At 34.2% G+C, this 24,089-nt stretch overlaps 1 protein-coding gene and 1 pseudogene across 1 annotated transcript; both read right to left on the minus strand.

The window, feature by feature from the left end:
• LOC132181186 (ubiquitin-conjugating enzyme E2 36) lies at window positions 1-7,096 on the minus strand. The gene is made up of 8 exons (XM_059594293.2): window positions 6,937-7,096; window positions 6,808-6,835; window positions 4,856-4,942; window positions 4,482-4,540; window positions 1,096-1,137; window positions 934-1,007; window positions 549-646; window positions 1-273 (listed from the first exon to the last, which is right to left on the minus strand). Exons 1-8 carry the CDS (start codon window positions 6,967-6,969, stop codon window positions 236-238), a joined length of 459 nt encoding a protein of 152 aa, XP_059450276.1. The 5' UTR covers window positions 6,970-7,096; the 3' UTR covers window positions 1-235.
• Window positions 7,097-20,895: 13,799 nt separating this feature from the next.
• Window positions 20,896-21,578, minus strand: LOC148585772 (high-affinity nitrate transporter 2.1 pseudogene; annotated as a pseudogene).
• Between the last annotated feature and the right edge of the window lie 2,511 nt (window positions 21,579-24,089).

The following is a 24,089-nucleotide window of genomic DNA, read 5'->3' on the forward strand; positions in this document are numbered from 1 at the left end:
TAGACGAAGCAACCTTCAAAGGCTAATATTAAGATGACTATCAGATGATTGAATTTCTTTACAAGATTCATCTTTCATTAATACATTCAGAAATCATTTGTTCATCCTGAAGATGACTCTCAGTTAATTCCAGAAGATTCACAAATCATTTCTCCATTAATATTTTTAGACCAAAAGACAACAATTAAGTTTAACATACATTTAGGAAATTCATATGAGCATAAAACTCCCATCATCATGCACCGCTTGCATATAAACGGGTCCATTCCTTCGCTGCAAAATTTCAATCAACAAAGGCCAGTAATAAGTAATAACATGAATGAAAAACGTCTAATTAGACATTCATCTGAAATCATTTTCATTACATTAAACAAATTATTTTATAGTGAAAATAAGCAACAATTTAGCTCTACATGATAAAACAACAAATAGTGATGATATAAGATGGATAATCTTAAAAATCTAATCGACTATGGAACTCTTCTAGGTCACATGCCTAGCATCTTGGTATACGCTAACGGCAGAAATATAAATATCATTGAAAGTACCTGTCTCCACAGCTTCAACTTCGTTTGTCTTCCAATGCTTTGCAATGTTCTCAGAAAGTGGATCATCAGGGTTTGGAGCACTCAAAAGAGCCTGGATGCTGATCCATATAAAGCACGCAACATTGTTGATAATGTCAGTTCTCTTTGCTTAAAATATCATATCAAGACCCAAGATCAATATTTTCTTTTCTACCTTTTGTTTTTCCACGTGACTTGGTTTACATTTAGTAGGATTTGAAGTACTCATGATCCTAATATTACAGATTTTTTATTTTATTTTTAATAATTTTTATAAGTAGATATTTCCAAACGTCTTAAATGAAGGAAAGCCACTTCCTAAGCATGGAGTTATGAATGCTTTTTTATTGTGGGAGGACCAGATCACCTCAGCAATACTGTTCGAATTTGGAGGGCTGGACTCCATTTGTCTTTGAGAATATCAAGGCATATCCTTCCAAGCTGCATAATAATAACCCTTATATTCAGAAACAATAAACATCAGATTTCAAGCAAGGGAAAGGAGTGAAAGGGGGCATATACTACTTGCCTTATCAATATTTGGATGATAAATTTTTGTCAGGAAGCGAACCTGTCAGGGAAAAGTAGAGACTATGAAACAAAAATGAGAAAAAAAAAGACAATCACAAGGTTGAAAGCAACAATGCAACTACATATAAAGGATGTGGCATTATTCAGTATTGCCAAGTTTCAACCACAAAACTGCCTACTGTAAATAAAGGGACATATGGTTAAGAAGCATTTACGTTCCTCCTAAAGGATTTTCAAATATAATAAAATAAACTTTGTTACTATGCTTAAGAAGAGAGCAGTTACTTATTCAACCATGTATTTGGTTCTACATGGGCCAACAGAAGGATAAACAAACAGAATGCAAGATTAAAAGATATGTTAATTTTTTCCGCTCCTGCACAAAAAATAAAAAAAAAAACTACAAACACTGCGCTCATGTCTCTTCCAATTTTAAATGAATCCATTGTTACATGAGTGAGATAGAAAAAGAATGGAAAGAGTTGAAAATAAGTGCCTAAATGAACAATCAGGACATCACAAACTTGAATAGCTCATTAACAGAAAATTACTTTAACCTATTTAGCAAGGCATTAAATCAATTGATCTAGCACAAGGGAAAAGCGGCTAAATTGTATCCGTTTAATGCAAAGGAAAAGTTAATTAGTTGGTATAGATAAGGAACCTCCATCATTGTCATTCTAGACAATGAAGCAGATTTTGTGTTCACAACTCTGAATGTCTTATTTGAAGCAAAGTGGCTTCCTTTTCTTTTTTTTTTTCTTTTTTTTGATAAGTAAAGTGGCTTCCTTTTCTAGAAAGTGAATTTGATATAACCTTATTACTCTCATAGAGAACCTTTTCTACAATGATCTAGCTACCAACATCACAATCACTGTAATTCTAGCTTTCATTCAACACAGAGTTTCTCCAGATCTCATTCTTCAGTGAAACAATTGAAGCCTATATGAAAATGCAAGATAAATAACTAAATTTTAGCAGTCAGGCTTCAATTGTTTCATGTAGGTCATCAGCTTTTACTTTTTTGTTTCAACAAGTACAACAAAATCAGGAGAGCCTTTTCCAAACTGTTGAAACTAGTATTCTATCAAAATGATTATATACACTTGAAGAACATATCGGCTGCATTAACATATATGCTGGTAATGACTAAATAAAACTCAAATATCCATGAATTTCATCAAAATGAACTTACAAACCTCAAATATCTCATTCCCATAAACTTCTTACTCCAATAGATAATCTAAAATTTTGATTTGCTCTTGTACATGCCATATAAGGAAGGCCTAACCATACTGATTTTTTGATAATTAATCAAAATATCATAAAAACCATAAAGCGCCCCTTTGTACACGGAGCATACAAGAAAGCCACCTATGTAGTAGGGGCAAAAAGAACAAGAAAATTATGATAACTAATTATTTTGGTAGCGTAACTTCTAATCACTTATCACTAGTCCAAAGTTGCTCTTAACTTTATTGTATACAGAGTACTTAGTGGCTTAATGTTAAATGAAATCTCTAAACTTTCTTAAGTGGTAAATAAGGAATCCGCTTGTAATCAATGATGACCAAAGATTTGTTTCACACTAATTTCATACCAGCAATACAACCAAATATGAATGAAACATCTCAATAGAATCTCTTCAAAAGCCAAACCAACTTATCTAAGAGCTCCTCAAAATTCCATTCACGGTGGATAAATGCATATTGACACTGATGCTACACACACAACCACCATTTCTGGTTTGTTTCTGTGGCAAGTTGACCTTGTATGCAGCATGCTAAAGAACAGAGCTGCATGAAATATATCTAATATAGTAAAACTTATCAAGTTTGTCTTTATTCAGAAATTATTCTACAGGTCTAGGGCTTTCTCGTGTCAGAACATTTAAGCTCATTGAATACTACATAATTTTGAAAGCCTAAATTATTTGCAAGGTTAATTTCATTGTCAAAATATTTCTGAATAATTTTCTCACACCAATACATTAATACTGAGCATCAGGCCAAAAATCAATTTTAGAAATTAAAGCAATGAAAAAAAAAAAAGGGTAGAAATTTTCCAATCTATATACTGTTATAAAAACCAAATTGCTCTTGAAATTTAATTGTCTATTGAGTAGTTCATAAGCTAATGCTTAATGCAATCTCAAAACCTCTCTTGGTGGTAAATAACGAGCCAACTCTTTTTTTTTTGATAAGTAAAGAAGGAGTCTACTCTTAATTAGTGATATCCAAAGATATGTTCGTACTAATTTCATATCAACAATACTATTACAACTTATTAAGTTTCTCTCTTCACGCAATTATTTCATAGGTCTAGGGCTTTCTGATCTGTCAGATCATTCAAAATTCATGTTCTGTAAGGTTATTTTCCATGAGAAAAACATATCAGAACTATTGGGGCAGAGATATTGTCTGACACCAAGACATTAATCTTGGGAATGGGACCGACAATCAATTTTAGAAATTTAACCAATAAGAGTACAAAAAAAAAAAATGATCCAACCTAGATACTGTTATGCAAGAACCAGAAAGCCTAAACCATATTACAAAAGCATAGATTGAACATGCTGGCAGAGACAAATTTGGTAAGTTCAAACCTGTCCGAAAGTTTAAGCATACAAAAAAAATTAAACCACAAGAAAGAAAAAAGCACAGTAAAAAACAATCAATACACCTAAAAAAATTATAATCAAAAGCAGCCAGCTAGATGTTGGATTTATGTTACTCTCATTGTAAATGCTAATTGACCAATATCCAGAAAAACTAAAACTTTCCACAATATTGTAAAAGACATTCACTCCCCAACATATTTTTAAGAGTATACATTATAGATAAGCTTTCAGCAGCCACAATGTATGTGATAGCTAAAAGTACGCAATACAACACAAATAATAAAAATCTTGGTCAGCACTTCCTGGCATACTATGTGTCACCTGTGCAGATGTACAAAAAAAAAAAAAAAAAAACACAGAAATGGGATTCAAATAAACATCCCAATTTGACAGTGCAAGTTGTTTGCATCAATAAGTTGCACGGAAATAACCATCAGACTTCAACTCCCCGAAAGAAAAACAATTAAAAGTACGATAACAAGCAGATCACAACCTAGACCTGCTTAACCATTCACAATGCGATAGAAGGAAATATAAGGAAAACTTTACAGTCTAAACTACAATAAAAATAATTATTGAATAATGTGAGTGATAATAATTCATCTCTTCAGACAAGCAACCATCTGAAAAAACAGATGTAACAGTATCTGACTCTCAGGTAAGATCAAATGGGCGAATGCATTCATAATGAGAAAATGACAACTATAGAAGTTCAACAAGATACCATTATATAGCATAAATAATATGCCTAAATATCATATTACCTTGGGAGCTGCCATTGGGTATTCTTCAGGAAGAAACAATTCTAACTTGAAAACTCCACCTATATAAATAACAAAATAAAACAGTTAACATCATATGCATAAATAGGTTAAAAAATAAGTGATCCAAGAGACAGTGATAAAAATGCTTTTATGAGGTTCCCAAAAATTCCGGTACAATGCACAAAACTTTTGCATGATACTATCAACTGTATGCATGTCATTTGTGTACTTGTTGCTCAGTGTGAGAGCCAATCACAAATATTCTCATCCAGTGAAGCCACAAAGCAATCAATATTCAAAAGTTCCAATTAAAAAAAAAATTATATTTCCTATAATGAAGTCAACCATAAAAACAATGTTAATTAGCTAATTACCTTCATAAGGTGATTGAGCTGGACCAAGAATCATAACATTAAAATATCGCATGTTTTCCTCGGAAGGAGAAGCACTTATCCCAGGAGCTGTATACAAATTTCACAAAGCATCCTTAATAAAATTGAGCTCTTTGATTAGAACAAGAATTTAATAAGGAGAATCTACAAGAACATAACCATCCAGACAGATAAAGAAGGTTTAATCATCCATCATTTCTAGCTTCTTGGCATAATAATGAGGTTTTTGACATTGAGCCTACCTACCCCACATTGGCCAACACATGAAGTACAGTACTGCAATAAAGTTAACAATGGCTACTGAAAGCTAGGCCAAAGAAGGCTAACAGAGGTGATTAAAGAAGGTTTAATCATCCATCATTTCTAGCTTCTTGGCATAACAATGAGGTTTTTGACATTGAGCCTACCTACGCCACATTGGCCAACACATGAAGTACAGTACTGCAATAAAGTTAACAATGGCTACTGAAAGCTAGGCCAAAGAAGGCTAACACAGAGGTGCTGTCATTATGACCAATCATAAAGGATTTTTTTATTTCTTCAAAAAACTGTAGCAGCCTATGAGAACAATGTTTCAACATTTAAATATACTGCTACCCAAATCTAACTCAGTTTTATGAATTTCTAACGTGCCAAGTATGCCTTCCAAACTGAAAAAAATGAAGTTCTGATATGACACACATGATCGTTTAGACAACTACAATACTGTGACCCCAACACAAGCTAAAGTAAACTTTCTGGCGGGTGGAGTCAGTTACCCGTAGGAGTTTGATTAACGGTGAGGATTGTTGTACAGTTTGCGTTTGTGACATGCAATTAATCTGAGTTAAGTTTTCCTACGTTATCAAAAAAAAAGGTTACCCTACTCCATAGTAACACATGAAGCTGTTTGTTTTTCATTTGCTTGACTCCATATTTGAACTAGTATGGTCCAATTTGAGTGTTCTAGACAACATCGAAAGAGAATATTAGAGAGATAGTAAAACCAAAACAAGTTTTGGGCACACCAGGTCCAAGGTGGATACGCTGAAGATCTAGTCTTATACCTAAGTAATAGTATGCTGACAACGACAATTCTGGTGCCTTTTATTTCCAAAGTTAGTCTGGTTAGCCATGCAAGAAAACACTAGAGTTCCACTTGGCGCCTTCCATGAGTAAGAGCAGTGCGTGTATGCATGGCTATGGTATCCCAAAACAGGGTAAAAACATATGTGTTGAACATGGCTTTTGATAACAATTATATGTAGGAACAAAATGCAAAAATTTCACTCCACCCTGAAAATGTTCTTCCCAAATCCTATCCTCAATATACTCCATCCGCATTTCTCCCGCTCACCATCCTCTAACAATCTCAGAGTACCAGGCGACAAACATCTTCTAACAATATCTCAGGTTCAAATTTTGCATCATGGGAAGGGAAAAACACGACCCATCACTGGAAATCGACTTGTTCCAAACCAGCTCATGAACTTTTTTGTTTATCAATCAAAATATGACAAGACGAAAAGAATTGCCGTGTACTTTCTTCGCTCTTGAGAGTAGAGGAAGTGATTTTAGTCCTTAAAAAGTAATAGAAATATCCTCGAAGGGAAAACAAAAAAGTTATCCTTTTTTAGGGGTAAGTAATTGTATTGTATAAAAATGAAAAAAAAAAAAAAAAAAAAAAAAAAAAAAAAAGCACAAAAGCAGAGGGGTATCCCGAGCAAAAGAAACAAAACCCAAATGTTCAAGGCTATTCCTTTTCGTAGTTTCCTTAGTATCGAAGAATAAACCTAACTACCACCAGCATTAAAGCAAACCCACCGGCAAAAAGTTAAGAGGATTTCAGATTCTTGATAATTCAAAACGCATAATTAAGCATAAAGTAAATTAAAATCCACATAGTTATCCGCAACATAAACATATTTACAGAGAGAGAGAAAAAAAAAAGAGACCTGGTTCACTGAGAAGCCGCTGGGTTTCCTGTTCATTTACAGAGTCATATCAAATATAACCAAAAATCAAACCCACAACGATACGAGAGAGAGAGAGAGATAGAGAGAGGTAAAGATCGGAAGGTGAACCTTGATGATTCTTCGAGGTAGAGTGTTCGCCATTGATTCTTTCGAAGATTGAAGCTGAAAACAGAGAAGGAGAAACGCAGAAGATGGTTGTATGGAATGGAAGAAAAATCTAATAAAGCCTTTTTTAACTCTTTAAAATTTTATTATTTGTTTCTTCTCCTTCTGGTTCTTCTGACTACACGGGCAATTATTTGTTTAATTATTCTTTTGGGAAGTGCTAGCTTTGCTTGGTGTGTAGCTGTTTCTTGTCACTGACCAATGAAGCTATGGGTTGAAGCATGTGAAAATAAACTACATTATTTTATTTGTTTTAAAAAATAATAGGGGAAAGGTCACGTAATCCCCTCAAACTACCACCCAATTGACAATGTCCCTTTCAAACTTTAAATTGCGATAATGTACCCTCCAAACTATCAAAACATTGTCAATATCCCTCTTGTTGACGAAACTACCCTTAATAAAATTAAAAAAATATATATACTAAAATTTTTGGAAAAACTTAAAATTAAAAAAAAAAATCTTTTTATTAGAAAAAAAAATTAAAAAATTTCGTTTTTTTTTTTAAAGAATGTTTTCTTTTATAATTTTTAAATAAAAATTTCCGTTTTTAAAAAAATAAAAATAAAATATTTTCGTTTGAAAAAAATAAATTTTCGTTTTTTAAAACATATTTTAAAAAAAATCTAAAAAAAATAAAAATTGATTTTTTTTTTAAATAAAAATTTCGGTTTAAAAAAATCGTTTAAAAATTAAAATTTTTGTTTTTTTTTTTAATTTTAGGGGTATTTTTGTCATATTGATAAATATATAGGGGTATTTTGATCTTTTTGTTAGCTTTGGGGGATATTGACAATGTTTTGGTAGTTTATGGGGTACATTGTCACAATTGAAAGTTTGGAAAAGTCATTGTCAATTGAGTGGTAGTTTGAGGGGATATGTGAATTTTACCCAAAATAATAATAATTGCAAAATCAGTTTTTTTTAATTTTACCAATTTGTAATTAGCTTTATTGGATATAAAAATTTCCTGACCAGTGATTACTTCTTGATATTAAAATAAAAATTCATACACTCAACTTTCATCCAAATTAAAAAAAAAAAAAGTCAAATGTCACACGAGCAACAATTTTTTTTTTTTTTTTTTGGAAGTGAGCAACAATTATATTAGACAAATGACAGAATTCATTATCTTTTTTAATCACTTTCACAGTAAATAAATGAATCTATTATTAAACTTATGTAGGGTCTACTTAAATCCACAAATTTAATGGTTGCTATATTGAATTTGTAGGATGAGATGAAAAAAAGATGAGAAAAATATTGACGTGAATTATTTCTCATTATATTATAACAAGCGTCACCTATAATATTGAGTAGAGGTGAAAACTCGGTTGCGGTTAACAGTTATTGGCTAAAATCGCTAACCACAACTAAAGTAGTCGATTGGCCAATATATAACCGGCTTCAATAATTGGGTAGCCGGTTATCCAGTTATGTAATAACTGCCGGTTACCGGTTGGTGGTCATTCGAACTGTTAATTGAATCTTTAAAAATTTTGGCCTTTTGAGCCTATTTTGGATATTGGATCTACTTTTTGGGTTTAATTTAAACCTTTTTTTTTTGCCCTTTTAAGAAATAATTAGAGCTTTTTTTGGTACAATAAGCTTGGCTTTGTTGTGGTTGTTCAAGAAAAAAAAACTAAATGACGTCATTTTATGTTTTTAATATATATATTGTTACGATCCTAGTGTCCCACATGGTTTAAGTCTAATCTTAACCATGGGTATATAAGTCCTTGGGCACCCTTCCCTTGCAAGCTAGTTTTCAATAGTGAATTCTACTCAAAGTTTGTAACATTTAGTATCAGAGTTAGCCACTATGTCAAGGGTGAATGAATGGGGCGACCTATGGGCTAGATTAAGATATTAATAGTGAGTGGAGCCGCCAAAAGAGATAGGGTTACCATCAGGTCAGTGTCAATAGGGTGTGTTGCCGTGAACGTTGGCCACGGAAGCGTGGTAGTATGTTACGATCCTAGTGTCCTACATGGCTTAAGTCTAATCTTAATCATGGGTATATAAGCTATTGGACAATCTTCTCTTGCAAGCCAGTTTTCAAGGGTAAGTTATACCATAGGTATATATATAACCGGTTATAACCAGCTTTTCCATTTTCAATAACTGGTAACCGCTCTGCTAGGGCTAATTACTTGTTGGGGTCTGGTTATACCCAACCAGCTTTACACCCCTAATATTGAGGGGGTGGTAAGCCAATCCCCCTCTCCTGCCCCTGCCACCCCTCGATATGCTCAAAGCGGGTGGCCGAACAACATTACTCAATTTTTTGAGTAATTCGATAAGTCCTTCTTGTGTCTCTTCAAGAATGATGTGGCTCTTAAAATCACAATTTGATCAAAATCCAATAATAATCAATTACAAGCCCAATGGTAATTTTAAGAACCACATCATTCTTTGAGGGATATACGCGAGCAGAGCTATTCGTGAACATACTTGGGCTTAGCTCGGATTAGCTTGACTCAGGATCGATTCATTTAATAAACGAATAGAGCTTGAACACATTTTTAAGCTCATTTACTATACAAGCTGAACATGCCAATACTTGGTTCGGCTCAGGTTAGGCTCATGAACAAAGCTCATAGAAGCTCTACTCAGCTTGATGCGCTCGTTCACACACACATGTATATATATATATATATAGCGAGGACAAATTTTTTTGAGTCTTGTGTATATTATTAATACCATACTATAATTGGAGGCCATAATTAAGAGTATCAAGTATTAACCATAGTTAAATTGTTAATATTTATGATTATATTTAAATTATGATTCTAAACAAACACAATGTTGATTTTAATTTTTAACATTATTATACTAATAGCTTAATTTGAGATTTCATGAATCACTTCATGATGTATCTAATGAAAATACGTAAATCATATGATAATTATATGGTATTATCTAGTTATATTCATATTATATACCAATTTTTCCTTATCTTGTACGAGCATATCAAATAACTAAATAAGAAGTAATGAACTATGATAATATAGATATAAATATTAACTAACCTATATATATATATAGGTTAAGAGATAAGAAGAAGCGCACTAATGAAAAATATGCAAGAATAAAATGATAGTAATAAAATATGAAGGGGACAGAGGATGCAGGCGGTAATCCACACTTGCAGGAATGTAGTGCAAAAAATTTAAGAGTAAGCGCGAAAACTGAGTGAATAAAGGAGTATTAAACACTAAATTTAATAATTGCAAATGTATTATTATATCAGTAGAGAACACTTACAGAAGTAAAAGCAGGACAAAATACAATGAAACAAGAGTATGAAGAGGCAAGTAGAGTAGCGGAGGCTTCTGTGTAGTTTGAGAACTTGTCTAAAAGCTTCTGCCTCACTACAAGAGATTTGGTCCTTTAAATAGGCCAAATACATTGTGAAATAATACAGGGAAAGTAAATTACATCAGCTGGAGTAATACTGTAGCCATGTTGCTGTCAGATTCATAGCAGGAGTTAGGGGTGTAAATGAGCCGAGCTTGAGCGAGCTTCCCTTGTTTGGGCTCGGCTTGTTTAAATTTTACTCGAGCTCCAGCCGAGCATAAAGATGAGCCAAAAAATCGAGCTCGAGCTTGAGCTCATAATAAGTCAAGCCGAGTCGAGCCAGTTCATGAGCTGGCTCTTATATTTAATTTAATTTAATTAATTTAATTTATTTTTTTATTATAAATTTAAACTTCAAGTACTCTTAAATAGCTCAAGAAGCTAGCTTGCATATGAGCATCTGCTTAGTCTAGCTAGCGGAGTATGGAGCCTGAGTCAATACAGTAAGGCACTTGGTTTCGAAGAGAGAGGATATGCATTATTTTATAATAAAAATATGCTATTAGAAAAATATATATCAATTTTTAATATTAATATAAGGAATTATGTGAATAACTACTAATTCGAGCCTTATACGAGCAGTTCAAAAGCTTAGCTGAGTCGAGCCGAACTAGCTTCGTTTAATATTCGAGTCAAGATTTGTGTTCACAAAACGCTTCATTTAATATTCGAGTCAAGCACGAGCTGAGCTTTTGCGAGCCAAGCCCAAGCTTGCTCGCAAGCGGCTTGCTCTCTTAACAGCCCTAGCAGAAGTAATGGTGCTGTCAGATTCGCAATAGGAGTAATACAGTAGCCATGTTGCTGTCAGATTCGCAGCAGGAGTAATGGTGCTGCCAGATTCGCTGTAGGAGTAATATTGGAGCCATGTGACACCAGTCTTGACCGAACTCAGTGGATCAAGGCATTGCAGAGGAGTAAGATTTTTGGGCCGAACTCAGTGGGCTTGAAATCTCACCAAATATCGAAGGTCATCAAGGCCAGGAATATCATTGAGGCTAGGTATTGGATCTTGGGAAGCAAATGGGTCATGTCCAAACAGGGTTGGATCATGACATAGAGATACTGAAGCTCCAGAATAGGCTTTAGATCCATCATCGTCATCATTGTCACTATCATCAAAAGACGTCATAAATAGTTTGAAAATTTCCAAATCTCTCTTAGAAGGTCCTTTCTTTTTCTTGGACTTCAAAGAATTGGAGGAAGTAGTAGCATCAGTAGTAGGTTTCTTGTTCTCCATTGCTGGTAAGAAAACATCTCGACTTAATAGTTTAGTAGCAGTAGGAGGGGCCAAAGTAGGAAGTGCAAGCTTTGCAATTTTCTGAGCAAACTCCTTGTTAACAATTTTAGCAATAAGGCCAACTTGTGGAAACCTGTCCCACCATTTAACAAACCAATGGCGATCTATGATGTCGCTGTATTTAACATATTGCCACTTCAAAATCCAAGGAATCTTGTATTTTTTTAACAAAATGTAACACAGGAAGAAACTTTGCACCATAAGTTTCCACCTTGTAATGTGCTCGAAGATCTTGAAGGCTTCAACAAGTTTGAGAGGGAAAATCTATGGAATAAGTCCATATTTATCCCACCATTTTGAGAACCATAAGGGTAATATTCCCTCAAATTGCTTATCAAAATTAACAAACCAATAGTGGTCAAATTTGGGTGTCTGGAATAACATGAATTTAAACCAGGCTTCAATATAATCAAAGTAGCAGAAGGGAATATCAATATTGGAGAGTTTTCTAGGATTGGAAGGATGGTCACTCCAATCCTTTTCAGATATAATCTTATCAAAATAGACAGTATGATAAAGAAGCTTCGTGGAATCATTCTTATTATAGATAGGTTTGAAGGGGGTAGAACCAGTTTGCAACAAAAAATTGGTGTAATAGGAGAGATCTTTCAAAGGATGTTTAGGAACCCAATGAAAGCGAGGAAGGAAATAGGAAAGTGCTAATTGGGATGGGTCCTTAATAGAGGTATGATTAATTTCAACAAAGAATAGGTGTTGGAAATGGGGAAGATGAACATAAGTGGATGCTTGCTTGTGTTTAATAAATGGGGTTCTGGGTTTCTGTGAAGAAACAACAAATGGATCATAAGCAGAAACAAGAGCATTAGAGTAGGTAGCAGGGGATTCTGGACTGAAGGCCAAGAATCTATTTGCAATAGTAATAGGTGAAGCAATGGGGGAGGACTCTAGTTTTATGACCAGAGCATTAGCCACCTTCTTTTTCTCCTCATCTTTTTGGCTTGCCAATGATGGCACTGCAAAAACTCACAAGTAAGAAAATCTGGAATGGAATTGTTAATACCTTTAATGTATTCAATATCAAAATCAAAAACACTTAAAATTGCTTGCCATCTCGCAAAAATTTGTTTTGATGCAATGTTTTCCACATCTTTTTTCATAATATATTTAGCAGAGTTGCAATCAATGCGTAATAAGAATTTCTGATTTAACAAATTATATTGAAATTTAGTAATGCATAAAACAACAAAAAGAATTTCTTTTTTAATAGTACTATAATTAATTTATGCATTATTCCAGGATCCGAAATGGAATTAAACAATTTGTTCAGAAGATCCCGGTGAAACAACTTGTTTCTCAATACCTCCATAACCAATTTCAGAGGCATCAATTTCAACAATTTTGAAAGCATTATCAGTAGTAGGGGTAGGTCTCGGGGGAATCAGTGACGGTAGGGGGTTTTCCGCCTACCGTCCCGAATTTTTCGGTGAAGTCGGTAATTTCACTGACTTCATCTTGACAAATTTGATTTCGACCATTATAATCGGTGACGGTAACGGTCAGTAACCTATTAGAGAGAGAGAGCTTCGTGGGGTGGAGAGGTATGGTTGATCTGTTTGGAGTCGCTGCTTCACGGGCTGGCAGATCACAATTTTCACAAAGTAGAAAGCTAGTTCTTCAAGAACCATTTTGTGTTTCTTCAAATCGCAAACAAGGAGTCAAGGACAAGCAAGATTCTTGTTGATACACTAGAAGGAAGAGCCGTTCTTGCTTGGAGCATAACCATTCTTGCTTGAAAATTGGAAGTCTGGAAAGAGTAAATGAGAGAGAGAGAGAAGAAAGAAAGATAAGACGTGCAGCGTGCCCAAGAAAAAGTGTGCAGCTACAAGCTGGTGACCAGAATCAAAAAGTGTGCATAATAAAACAAATATTTAAATAAAATATAAAAGAAGAAAAAAGAAATATAACTCATGAAAAAAGTGTCCAGGTTTATATTGTACTCCACGTAATAAACAAATGGGAATCACTTTAAAAAAATACTTATCTTGATTTTTTGACACATGCAATCACTTATACATCACTTAAAAAAAATTTAAACTTCAAGTCACAAACACATCATTTAAAGAAAATCACAAATACATTTGAAATAACACAACAACAATTAAACTTAACCTTATTATCCATACTTCACAAATCACAAAATACTTTTAGTGTTAATATCATACTTCACTAAAACAATTAAATAAAGTGCAAATTATTAATTCACAACCCAACTTAGAATTTTTTTTTTTTAAAAAAAAATAGTAAATAGCATCATTTGATTCCTTCGACCAAAGAAACACCATTAAACAAAGTTCATCCTTGAAGCCTCTACGTCAAATGTGATGGAATTGGACATATATTCTACCACAATAAAAATTTGACAGAATTAGTAAAATCAAAACAATGAATAAGCTGAACAGTTACAAAATTATGAAATTTATTTTGCTACTATTACTTGACTCAAGCTTATAGCTTTCTTCATCTTCAACATTAGACAAGTATGACTCATGTGCACTAATGGGAGAAGATGTCAACCAATTTTAAGTACATACAAGAGCCTCCACTATTTTCGCAGCCAAAGAACTCTAAAAATGATCTATCACGCGACCTCCAGTATTAAATCCTAACTCAGAAGTAACTGTGATAATTGGAATTGCCAATACATCTCGGGCTACCTCAGCGAGGATCAGAAACTTTGTTGAATTTACTTTCCACCACATAACATATCAAATTTTTCACTTAGCGTCTCAACATCCTCTAAAAAATATTGTTCTATCTCTGTCTTACATTGCGTCGAATTTTGAGATGCCCGAATTGAACGAAAATTATGTATGAAAGTAGTTTTAGACTTAGAATTACCCACTGATGTTGTACCACTTCTCACCTCTTCATCATTTGACAATATAGACCAACTTCCAACATTTTTATAACCATTAAAATAGTGCTCGTATAACCGACCCAATACCCATTTTAGTTGAGTGTCCATCCGTTTTGCTTTCTCAACCCCAAAACTAAGCCGAAACCAATATTCTAAAGCAATCATCTTATAACATAGATCAAGCAAAGAAGCTACAAACAACAATGGGTTAATCTTCTTGACATCTCCTTAGTATTTATCATATTTTTCTTTCATTTTGTTCGCCATTGTACTCAACAAAGGATCATTACTTTCACAATACTTTGTCAAACATGAATGAACAGAACATAATATGTCAAAAAATAAGTTGGAAGTTGAATACATAGAACCAGGTATTTTCACTGTAACATCATAAAATACTTGTAAGAACTTAATAAATTGACGGATATTGTATCAATCATCATCAGTCAGAATTCCCAACCCCTTTTTTCCTATACCATCATCATACAAATAGTTCATAAAATGCCCATCTTCATCTAACATAAGTTCAAAGTCCCTTTGGTACTTTTTTGCCACCTCCAGCATGATATAAGTAGAGTTCCATCTAGTGGAAACATCAAGTTTCAAATAAGCATTACACTCAACGCTTTTTCTTTCCGCACAAGACTTAAAGAGAGCCAATCTTTGGGGGGAAGACTTCACATATTTCACCATATTTCGGATCTTTATGATTGAATCGTCAACATTCTTCAAACCCTCATGCACAATTATATTAAGAATATGTGTAGAACATCTCACATGAATAAACTCGTGACGACAAACAACTTCCTTATTGGATGCAGTTTTTTTTTTTTAAAACCAATCAATTGCAATTTCATTAGCACTTGCATTGTCAGTTGATATTGTCATCATCCTATGAATCCCCCATTCTACCAAACACTCTTCTAATTCTTTCGCAATTGTTTGCCCCTTATGATCCGGCACTCAACGAAATGCTAATATTCTTTTATGATATGTCCAATTAGGATCAATGAAATGTCCAGTGACACACATATAATTTATATTTTGAATTGAAGTCCACGTGTCGGTTGTCAAGCAAACTCTTTGACTAGTTATCAAAAATGTATTCTTCAATATGTTTTTATCATTTATATATAGCTTGAGACAATCCTTCATCACTGTATAGCGAGAAGGAACATTAAATTGAGGCTCAAGAGCCTTGACAAACTTTCGAAATCCCTTTCCCCCCACCGTCATAAATGGCATTTCATCAACAATAATCATTTCGCAAAGTCTTTCCCTAATAACCTTCTCAGAATAATTGGCAATCATAAGGTTGTTACTAGTACCATCTTGCTTGGCCCCAAAAGTAAACTTAGATTGAGACCTATCTTGCTTAGCCTTTAGACTCTTGTACTTTTGGCATGAGCTCACATGATACAACATGGATGATGTGCTATTGTTTTTTTGATGACATTTATAGGAAGCTCTATAGTAATTGCAATGTGCTACATGATCATTATCGAAAGTACTTTTATCTCTAGTGAAATGGTCCCATGCTGCAGATTTGTTCATTACATTTCTTTTTTTCCTAGGGAGTGGTGGTCGTCCACCACCACCACGACCATCAATTGGCATAGAACTAGCACCAGATATTTCTATATCTTCAATTTCTATGGGAGTCATTGGAGTGTCTATAGGCAAAGATGCATGACAGGAGCACTACTTGATAAATGTGTCATTTGAGGTGAATCCATCTTTAATTGATTAAGAACTAAAAATTAATAAATTTTTAACATTGATTCTTTTATAAGAATAAATAAATTCAATTTGACAACCGACGTCAAATTTAAACTTGGCCAATTACTGTAGCAAATTTGACGTAAAGCTGATGTCTGAAGGCTGAAGCATTGAGCCAAGCGCTTGGTGGAAAAGAGGCATGCAATGGCAAAGTTGTTTGGGTTATCTTCTCTTAAAGCCAACTCACATTTACTCTCCCTCTCCATATTATTTACTTTATCTCCTTCCCATTTTATTAACTTTCTTCTCACCACCTTCTTCCTCTCACAGTCTCACTTGCATAAAAATAAAAAAAATAAATAAAAAAATAAAAAAACCGAAAGAACCCTCTCTATCTCTCTTGCTCTCACCCCCATCTAAAGAGAAATACAAGAATTTTATAACCCAAACATGAAACAACTCCCTGCTATTTCCAACCAAACGCTTGGCTCAATGCTTCAAAAACCAACTTTATGTCCAATCCAATACTACAGTAATGCCAAGTTTAAATCTTTTATCCATTACCAAATAAAAGACACTAGTTTTTACATTATCTTTCATAGAATAAAAAAAGCAACACTAATAATGCACAAAGTACACGCATGCGATCACTAATACACTACTAATGCACAAAACACATGCATGCTATCACTAATGCACAAAACACACGCATCCTCAGAAGTAAAAGTAGAAGTCTGACACACACATGCTCTGCCTTGTCCTCAGAAAAAGAAAAAAAAAAAATAAGACATACACTTTAAGAAAAAGTGTGTAGAAAAAAAAATAATAATAAAGACCAAAAACATAAACACAAATAAGTGTGACTATTTTAAACTCACTTGGACAGAGAGACTAGAGAACATGAGTTTTGGAGCCGGAGAGAATGTTGGCAACTGCAAGAGACCTTATTGCATTTTTTGAACGGCAACGGCAATGACGAACGAAAGTGGGTTTCAGCCTTTTCCAGTTAAGTTAGGGTTTTATTTTTTGAGTTTTCAGTTAAGTTAGATTTTTTTTTGTTAAAGAGATCTAGAATCGTTTGTTTGACACAAAACAATGTCATCTTGTATTATATATTTATACTTTAAAAAATTACAACAGATGCAGTTCGGTTTGGTTTGAAAACCGATTCCAACAATAGTATCTCGCCTACCGACCGACCTGATGTCGGTAGGGAGATTGTTTGACACAAAACAATGTCATCTTGTATTATATATTTATACTTTAAAAAATTACAATAGATGCAGTTCGGTTTGGTTTGAAAACCGATTCCAACAATAGTATCTTGCCTACCGACCGACCTGATGTCGGTAGGGAGATTTCTTGTTGTCTACTGGCCGCCAATTGTCTGTGGCGAGTCGGCGTCGGTGCGGTGACGGACAATATGCGGCTGGTGGGCGGGAGGTGGCCGATCTACACAACCCTAATCAGTAGGAATACCTAAACAGAGCAGAGTTTTAACATGGATTTTAATTTCCTTGACTAATGAAGTATGAATGTCAGTCCAAGGAGGAGGATTATTTTGCAGCCTATCAAATAAGGGTTTGCAATATTTCCTTAGATCTTTGTAGAAGTCAGCAATTTAATTTAATGACCCGAGAAATCTCTGGAGTTGAGTTTTATCGGTGATAACATTAGGAAATTTGTCAGCAAATTGAATAGCTCTATCAATGGGACGAACTTGTCCTCACTAAATATCAAAACCAAGGAATATCTAATCTTGGTCTGAAAAAGTTTAATCTTTTTAGCAGAAACAACAAGTCCATTGTATTTGATAATATCTAGAAACGAGTTCAAATGTTTCCAATGTTCATCAATGGATTTGTAATAGACTAGAACATCAATGTAAACAATGGTGAAATGGTTGAAGGGGTTCAGAATATCATTCATAATATTTTGGAATTCACTAGGAGCATTTTTCAAACCGAAAGGCATAACATTCCACTCATAATGACCAAAAGGAGTAGTAAAAGTTGTCTTATATCTATCATTATTAGTAATCTGAATTTGCCGAAATCTAGACTTCACATCAAACTTGGAAAAGACTAGCGCTTCACTAAGACGGTTGACTAGGACTTTCCAATTACGTATGGGACACCTAATCCATTCTAACACATCATTGAGAGGTTTGTAATTAATCACCAACCTAGGGGTTCCTCTTTCAAGTTCAACATTTTTCATAAAATAAAAAGCAGCACAAGACCAAGGAGACTTACTCTTGTGAATAATATTTTTAGCCAGTAAATCAGCAATTTCTTTTTGACAAAATTCTAAAGTTTCAGCATTCATTTGGATAGGCCAGCTTTAGTACGAATTTTGTTTTCAGAAATTTTTTTAATATAAGGCAAAGAAACAATATGTTTTTTCCCATGCCAAAAAGCAGTGGGAAGATTGGAACAGATAGTATCAATTAGTAAGGTATTGAAAGCATCAATTTTTTATTGTAACAATTTATCAGAGAGTTGTTTAGCAATTTTTTTGTATTTGACTTCTTACCTTAAGAAGTCCAAATGTTAGGTTTTAGCAGTGATTGTATTTAATCGGCTAACATCAATATCAAATTTGGAGGCAAAATGAAACTTCACTTATTGTTTCATTTTATTAGGAGAAATACCAGTTTTATCGACAGAGAAATGATAAAGCATGACAATAAAAGGAAGACCAAGAATAACTTTATCAGACATATTCTTAACAAGCACAGAAGGAATATGAAAACAAACATCATCTTGGTAAACATGAACATTATTCAATTCATATTTAATATGCAAATGGTTTCCACTAGCAGAATTTAATTTTTCAAAATATTTACTAGGAACTAACCCTTCCTGTATGCAGTTTAGGTCAGAACGAGAATCAATCAGAGCAATAACATCAAAAGTATAATCTTGAGAAACAATTATATTTGCCTTTGAATACCACTTAGGAGGTAAGATTTTATCAATAAGATTAACAACTTTATCAGTATTGGAAGAGATCATCCGATTGCTGGACTCTGCTTCATTGGATTGCCCAAGTGGTTTAGTAGGTTCTTCGTCATCAGAATTATTATCATGAAATTGATTTTGAAGGTTTATTAGAAGAAGTTGTTTTAAATCTTTATAAGAAGTGCTAGAGAGCCAAACAAATGAACCCAGAAAAATTTCCAAACTGATGTGGCAAGGGTTTTTAAGTTAAAAAAACAATGCAATTCTCTCTCCCTTGTCTGCCACGTCAGTTTTGAAATTTTTCTAGGCTCATTTGTTTGGCTCCCTAACACTTCTCAATTTTTATTATCAGTTTTAACAGTATGTAAATCACCTTTTAAATCAACAATTTTTTTCTTGATATTACGTATCTCATGTTGCAAATTTGAGATAGTAATTACTTTGGATTTTTGTTTTGAAAATCTTTCCAAAGTTTCATCAAGAGAGATTTTTGAGTTAACAGGCTTATCAATACTTTTAATCATTGTTTTCTTGAGTTTTTTAAGATATTCTTCTTTTAACTCAAGATTTTCAATTTTTGAAATCAATGTAATTAACAAATCTTCTTGTTCTTCCGCTTTGGTAAAAACATTACAAGTTTTTATATTTTTGCAGCAAGAATCATTATAACCAATTTTGAAAATATTATTGTCAGAAAACTCACTAGCAGATTGATAATCAGAATCATCAGATGTTAAAATATCCATATTAGATGAGTTAGAAGAATCTCTGGATTGTAAAGTCCTAATCAGATCTTCTTGTTCACTGTCATCAATTTTCAGCGTATTGATTTTGTTTTTCAATTTACTAGGTGGTTTTGGACACTTATTAGCAAAATGCCCAGTTTTTCCACATTTAAGACATTTTCCTTTAGCAAAATTAGTAGTATATTTTTTACTTGGTTTTTTATGAAAATTTTTTTCAATAGGTTTATTAAAGGCAAAAATTCACATTACCCCCCGAAGTTTGAGGTCTTTTTCAATTTGAATCCCAATGTTTAAAAATTTGCAATGTACCCTTATAATGTTTCAAAAATTTGCAATTAACACCCTCCATTACTAATTGTCGTCTAAGTAGATGAAAATGATATCACGTGCATCTCATGTGAAATTTTTATGCTGAGTCTCCCCATTTTGCATCCAACCCACTGTGTAAAATTATCACACTGCCCCTCATTAAACCCAACGCATCTCGTCAACTCTTTTGAACCCCACTCGTGCTCCTTTTCTTTTCTCACTCTCAAGAACAAAGCAGGTCACTTGGTTGAAACCAATGCTAATAATTGAGAATTATAAATATCATAATGCTTTCCAGTTCAACCAATCATGGAATGCCATGCGAGGAAAATTCTAGGCCCAAATAGATGCCCCACCTCTCTCGTAAGCATGCAATAGATATGTATTGATTATTGATTAAAAGTCTATATTATATATTCATTTACGATTCCAATAAACGATGAATCTTTCCACAAAAAACCCAGAATCATGGATAATGGATATGTTAAGAGTTTCCATGTTCATCTGCATGGCTATTTTTTTAAAAAGTAAAAACATGACAATAATTGACAAATAACAGGCAAGAGAGATTCAGATGAGACTGTTATTGAAATAGCCTTTTTCCTCTAATTATTGGTCTCTAGCTACCTACTAAACATGGGCTGGTGTTGAATTTGTTGGAGTTGGAGCTGGTGCCACGCGCCTGCCATGCTCCGACTGGCTGTTTTCTACAAATTTAAGGCTTTACTGGTGCAAGCCCTTCTGCTTCTCCTCCTCGTTCCACTCCGACACGTAATAGAATTCTTTGGTGGACTTCACTATGTCTTTGGAAGGTGGAAGGAACATGCTCCCCCACTGTGGGAAGTGAACCAACATCACAGGAAGAGTACAACACACAATCATCACCCCCATTAGAGATAGTCCTGTTGTAGTGTAGAATCCTAATTTTGCGAAGAACACTAATTGGGTCAACCTGGAGCCGAAGTTCCCACCAACGCCGGTCAAGCCTGATATAATACCCAACGATCGGTGAGAAATGAAGGGTATGATGCCAAAAGTTGCTTCGCAGGCAGCTTGAGCTCTGACGGAGAAGCGGATCATTGCCAAGATGGCGACGGTTAGTGAATTTGCACGGTCGTTATTGCTAGGAGCACGAGAGTGCTGTCGTGTGGGTGTTGGAGTGAAAAAGAAAAAGGAGCACGAGTGGGGTTCAAAAGAGTTGACGAGATGCGTTGGGTTTAATGAAGGGCACTGTAGTAATTTCACACTGTGGGTTGGGTGCAAAATGAGTAGACTCAGCATAAAAATCTCACGTGAGACGCACGTAATGTCATTTCCGTCTACTTAGACGGAAATTAGTAACAGAGACTGTTAAATGCAAATTTTTGAAACATTTGGGAGGTACATTGCAAATTTTTAAACATTGAGGTTCAAATTGGAAAAGACTTCAAATTTCAGGGGGGTAACAAAATGGCGCTCTCGGAACAAAAAGGGTGCAAACCCTGGACTCAGTTAAACAAGGAGAAAACTCCAAACAAAAAAAGAAGAAGGGTGTGAACCTTGGACTCAGTTAAATGGGGAGAAAACCTTTGACAAAAAAACAAGAAGGGTGCAAACCCTGGACTCAGTTAAACAGGGAGAAAACCCTTGACAAAAAAAATAAGAAGGGCGCCAACCCTGGACTCAGTTAAACAGGGAGAAAACCCTTGACAAAAAAAAAAAAAAAAAAAAAAAAAAAAAAACAAGAAGATTGCAAACCCTGGACTCAGTTAAACAGGGAGAAAACCCTTGACAAAAAACAAGAAGGGTGCGAACCTTGGACTTAGTTAAACGGGGAGAAAACCCTTGACAAAAAACAATAAGGGTGCAAACCTTGAACTTGGTTAAACATGGGGACAACCCTTGACAGAAAACAAGACAAGAAGATAAGAATACCCATGGACCAGACAGTCAAGGCCATGAACACTCCATATGATCAAGGACAGGAACACTCCATATGGTCAAAGTTGGAGATATTCCATAAGGTCAGCATACAAACATCCAAACTTCAAAGAAAATGTTTCATTAATAAACTGAATTCATTATAAGAAGACTCAGCTGCAAATTGAATTCATTACAAGAAGACTTAGCTGCAAACTGAGTTCATTACAAGAAGACTCAGCCGGCATGTGCCCCCCCCCCCCCCCCCCCCCCCCCCCCCCCCCCTTTTAGTACATAAAATCTAACCCATAGATACAACTTGGAATGCTAATAATCTTTCCTAGTTCATGTTTGGACACAATAGATGTTCAAATATGGCTAGTAAGCTTTGTATGGACTAAGTAAACCTGAAAATTGAGAATTATAATTTAAGTAGACAGGTTTTAATTGGAAAAAAAAAATAATTGAACGAAAATTTAAGATTAGGACTTAATTATAGCACACTCACAATTGATATTAATTCTTATTGCTAATGTCCATTTATGACAAAGCATTGGAATATTAGTAATATTTATTGGTACCAAAAACTGAAACCATGTATGTTAGAGCACTAGCAGCAGCTTCAATTTGATTTTCCCTAAGTTTAGGGCACGGCTACTTTTTGCTTCCTTATGAAAATATGTTTCATAATAGCTTTCCTTACCTTTCTCTATACTATTAAAATATTATTTCTTTACAAAATACAAGTTCCCTACCTACCTTCACTTTTTTCACAAAATTCTAACACAATTCCCAATTACAGATAAAAATATGAAAGAGGAAAGAGAAATGTTTATATTAAAATAATGTATAGGGAACAAGTTCCCTACCTACCCTCACTTTTGGTTCCCTACACATTGAAAAACAATGTAGCAACCCTTGAGAGTTGGTTAAATGTAGGGAATCTAATGTGAGTGGGTTTTTGTGGTGTTTTTGAAATTTTCCTTAAACATAAGGAAGGGAATGACATATAGAGCATCTGCTGCTATTGCTCTTATTTACTTTGGGTTAAATTTATTGTTATCAATTTGTTACAACTAAACATGAAATGGAAATGTATCTGTGTACATGGCATTGAACCTAAGAGACTGAAAGCATTGAAAATTTTGAAGATGCTAAATATTTACCGTGGAGTCTTAAGGATAATGTAAAACAAAATTTTAACAATAAAATACAAGATTAGGAATTGAAAGTACATAAAACATTTGTTCATGTTCTTGACTAAGAAAAAAAAAACATTATCTTGGAGGTTGATAGAAGAAAAACAGATTAGGAGCAAAACCCAAGTAATGTTTTTAATAACATAGTTTCCAAGCAACATGCTCCAATGAGTTACAAAAATTCTAAAACAAGATGAACATACTTGATGAGAGAAAAAAAGAAAGCAAAAGGCTAGACCAATTCTGTACTACTAATCTCAAACTGGAAGCAGAACTTAGCTTATCAGATGCAATGAATTAATTTCCAAAGAAAAGGCTAGACCAATTCTGTACTAATAATCTCACTTATTCCCTAGCTAGTTCAAACTGGATTAGAACACGCCTCTCGGAAACTCTCCAGTTCGAGCCAATTAATTTGGAATGGGCTTAAAACTGACTTCTTTGGAGCTCTTAGTTTGAACCAAAATGGAATGCAATTGGAACGAGTTGCATGCACGGTTTGATCAAAAACTCATCAGATTCGAACCAACTTGGAATGGAGCATTCTGGAATGCCCAATTCGAATTGATTTGGCACGAGAATGGAACAGAGCTTGCAAAACACTCTCGTTCGAACTGAAAACCTCCTAGTTTGAACCGTGGGCTTAAAAAATGATTTTTCATTCTTGTGTCCATTCAAAAATGATGTGACTTTTAAAATCACTATTACGCTTGTAATTGATCATTA

Source organism: Corylus avellana, chromosome 5, assembly GCF_965113065.1.
Source record: "Corylus avellana chromosome 5, dhCorAvel1.hap1.2, whole genome shotgun sequence".
Classification (NCBI taxonomy): Eukaryota; Viridiplantae; Streptophyta; class Magnoliopsida; order Fagales; family Betulaceae; genus Corylus; species Corylus avellana.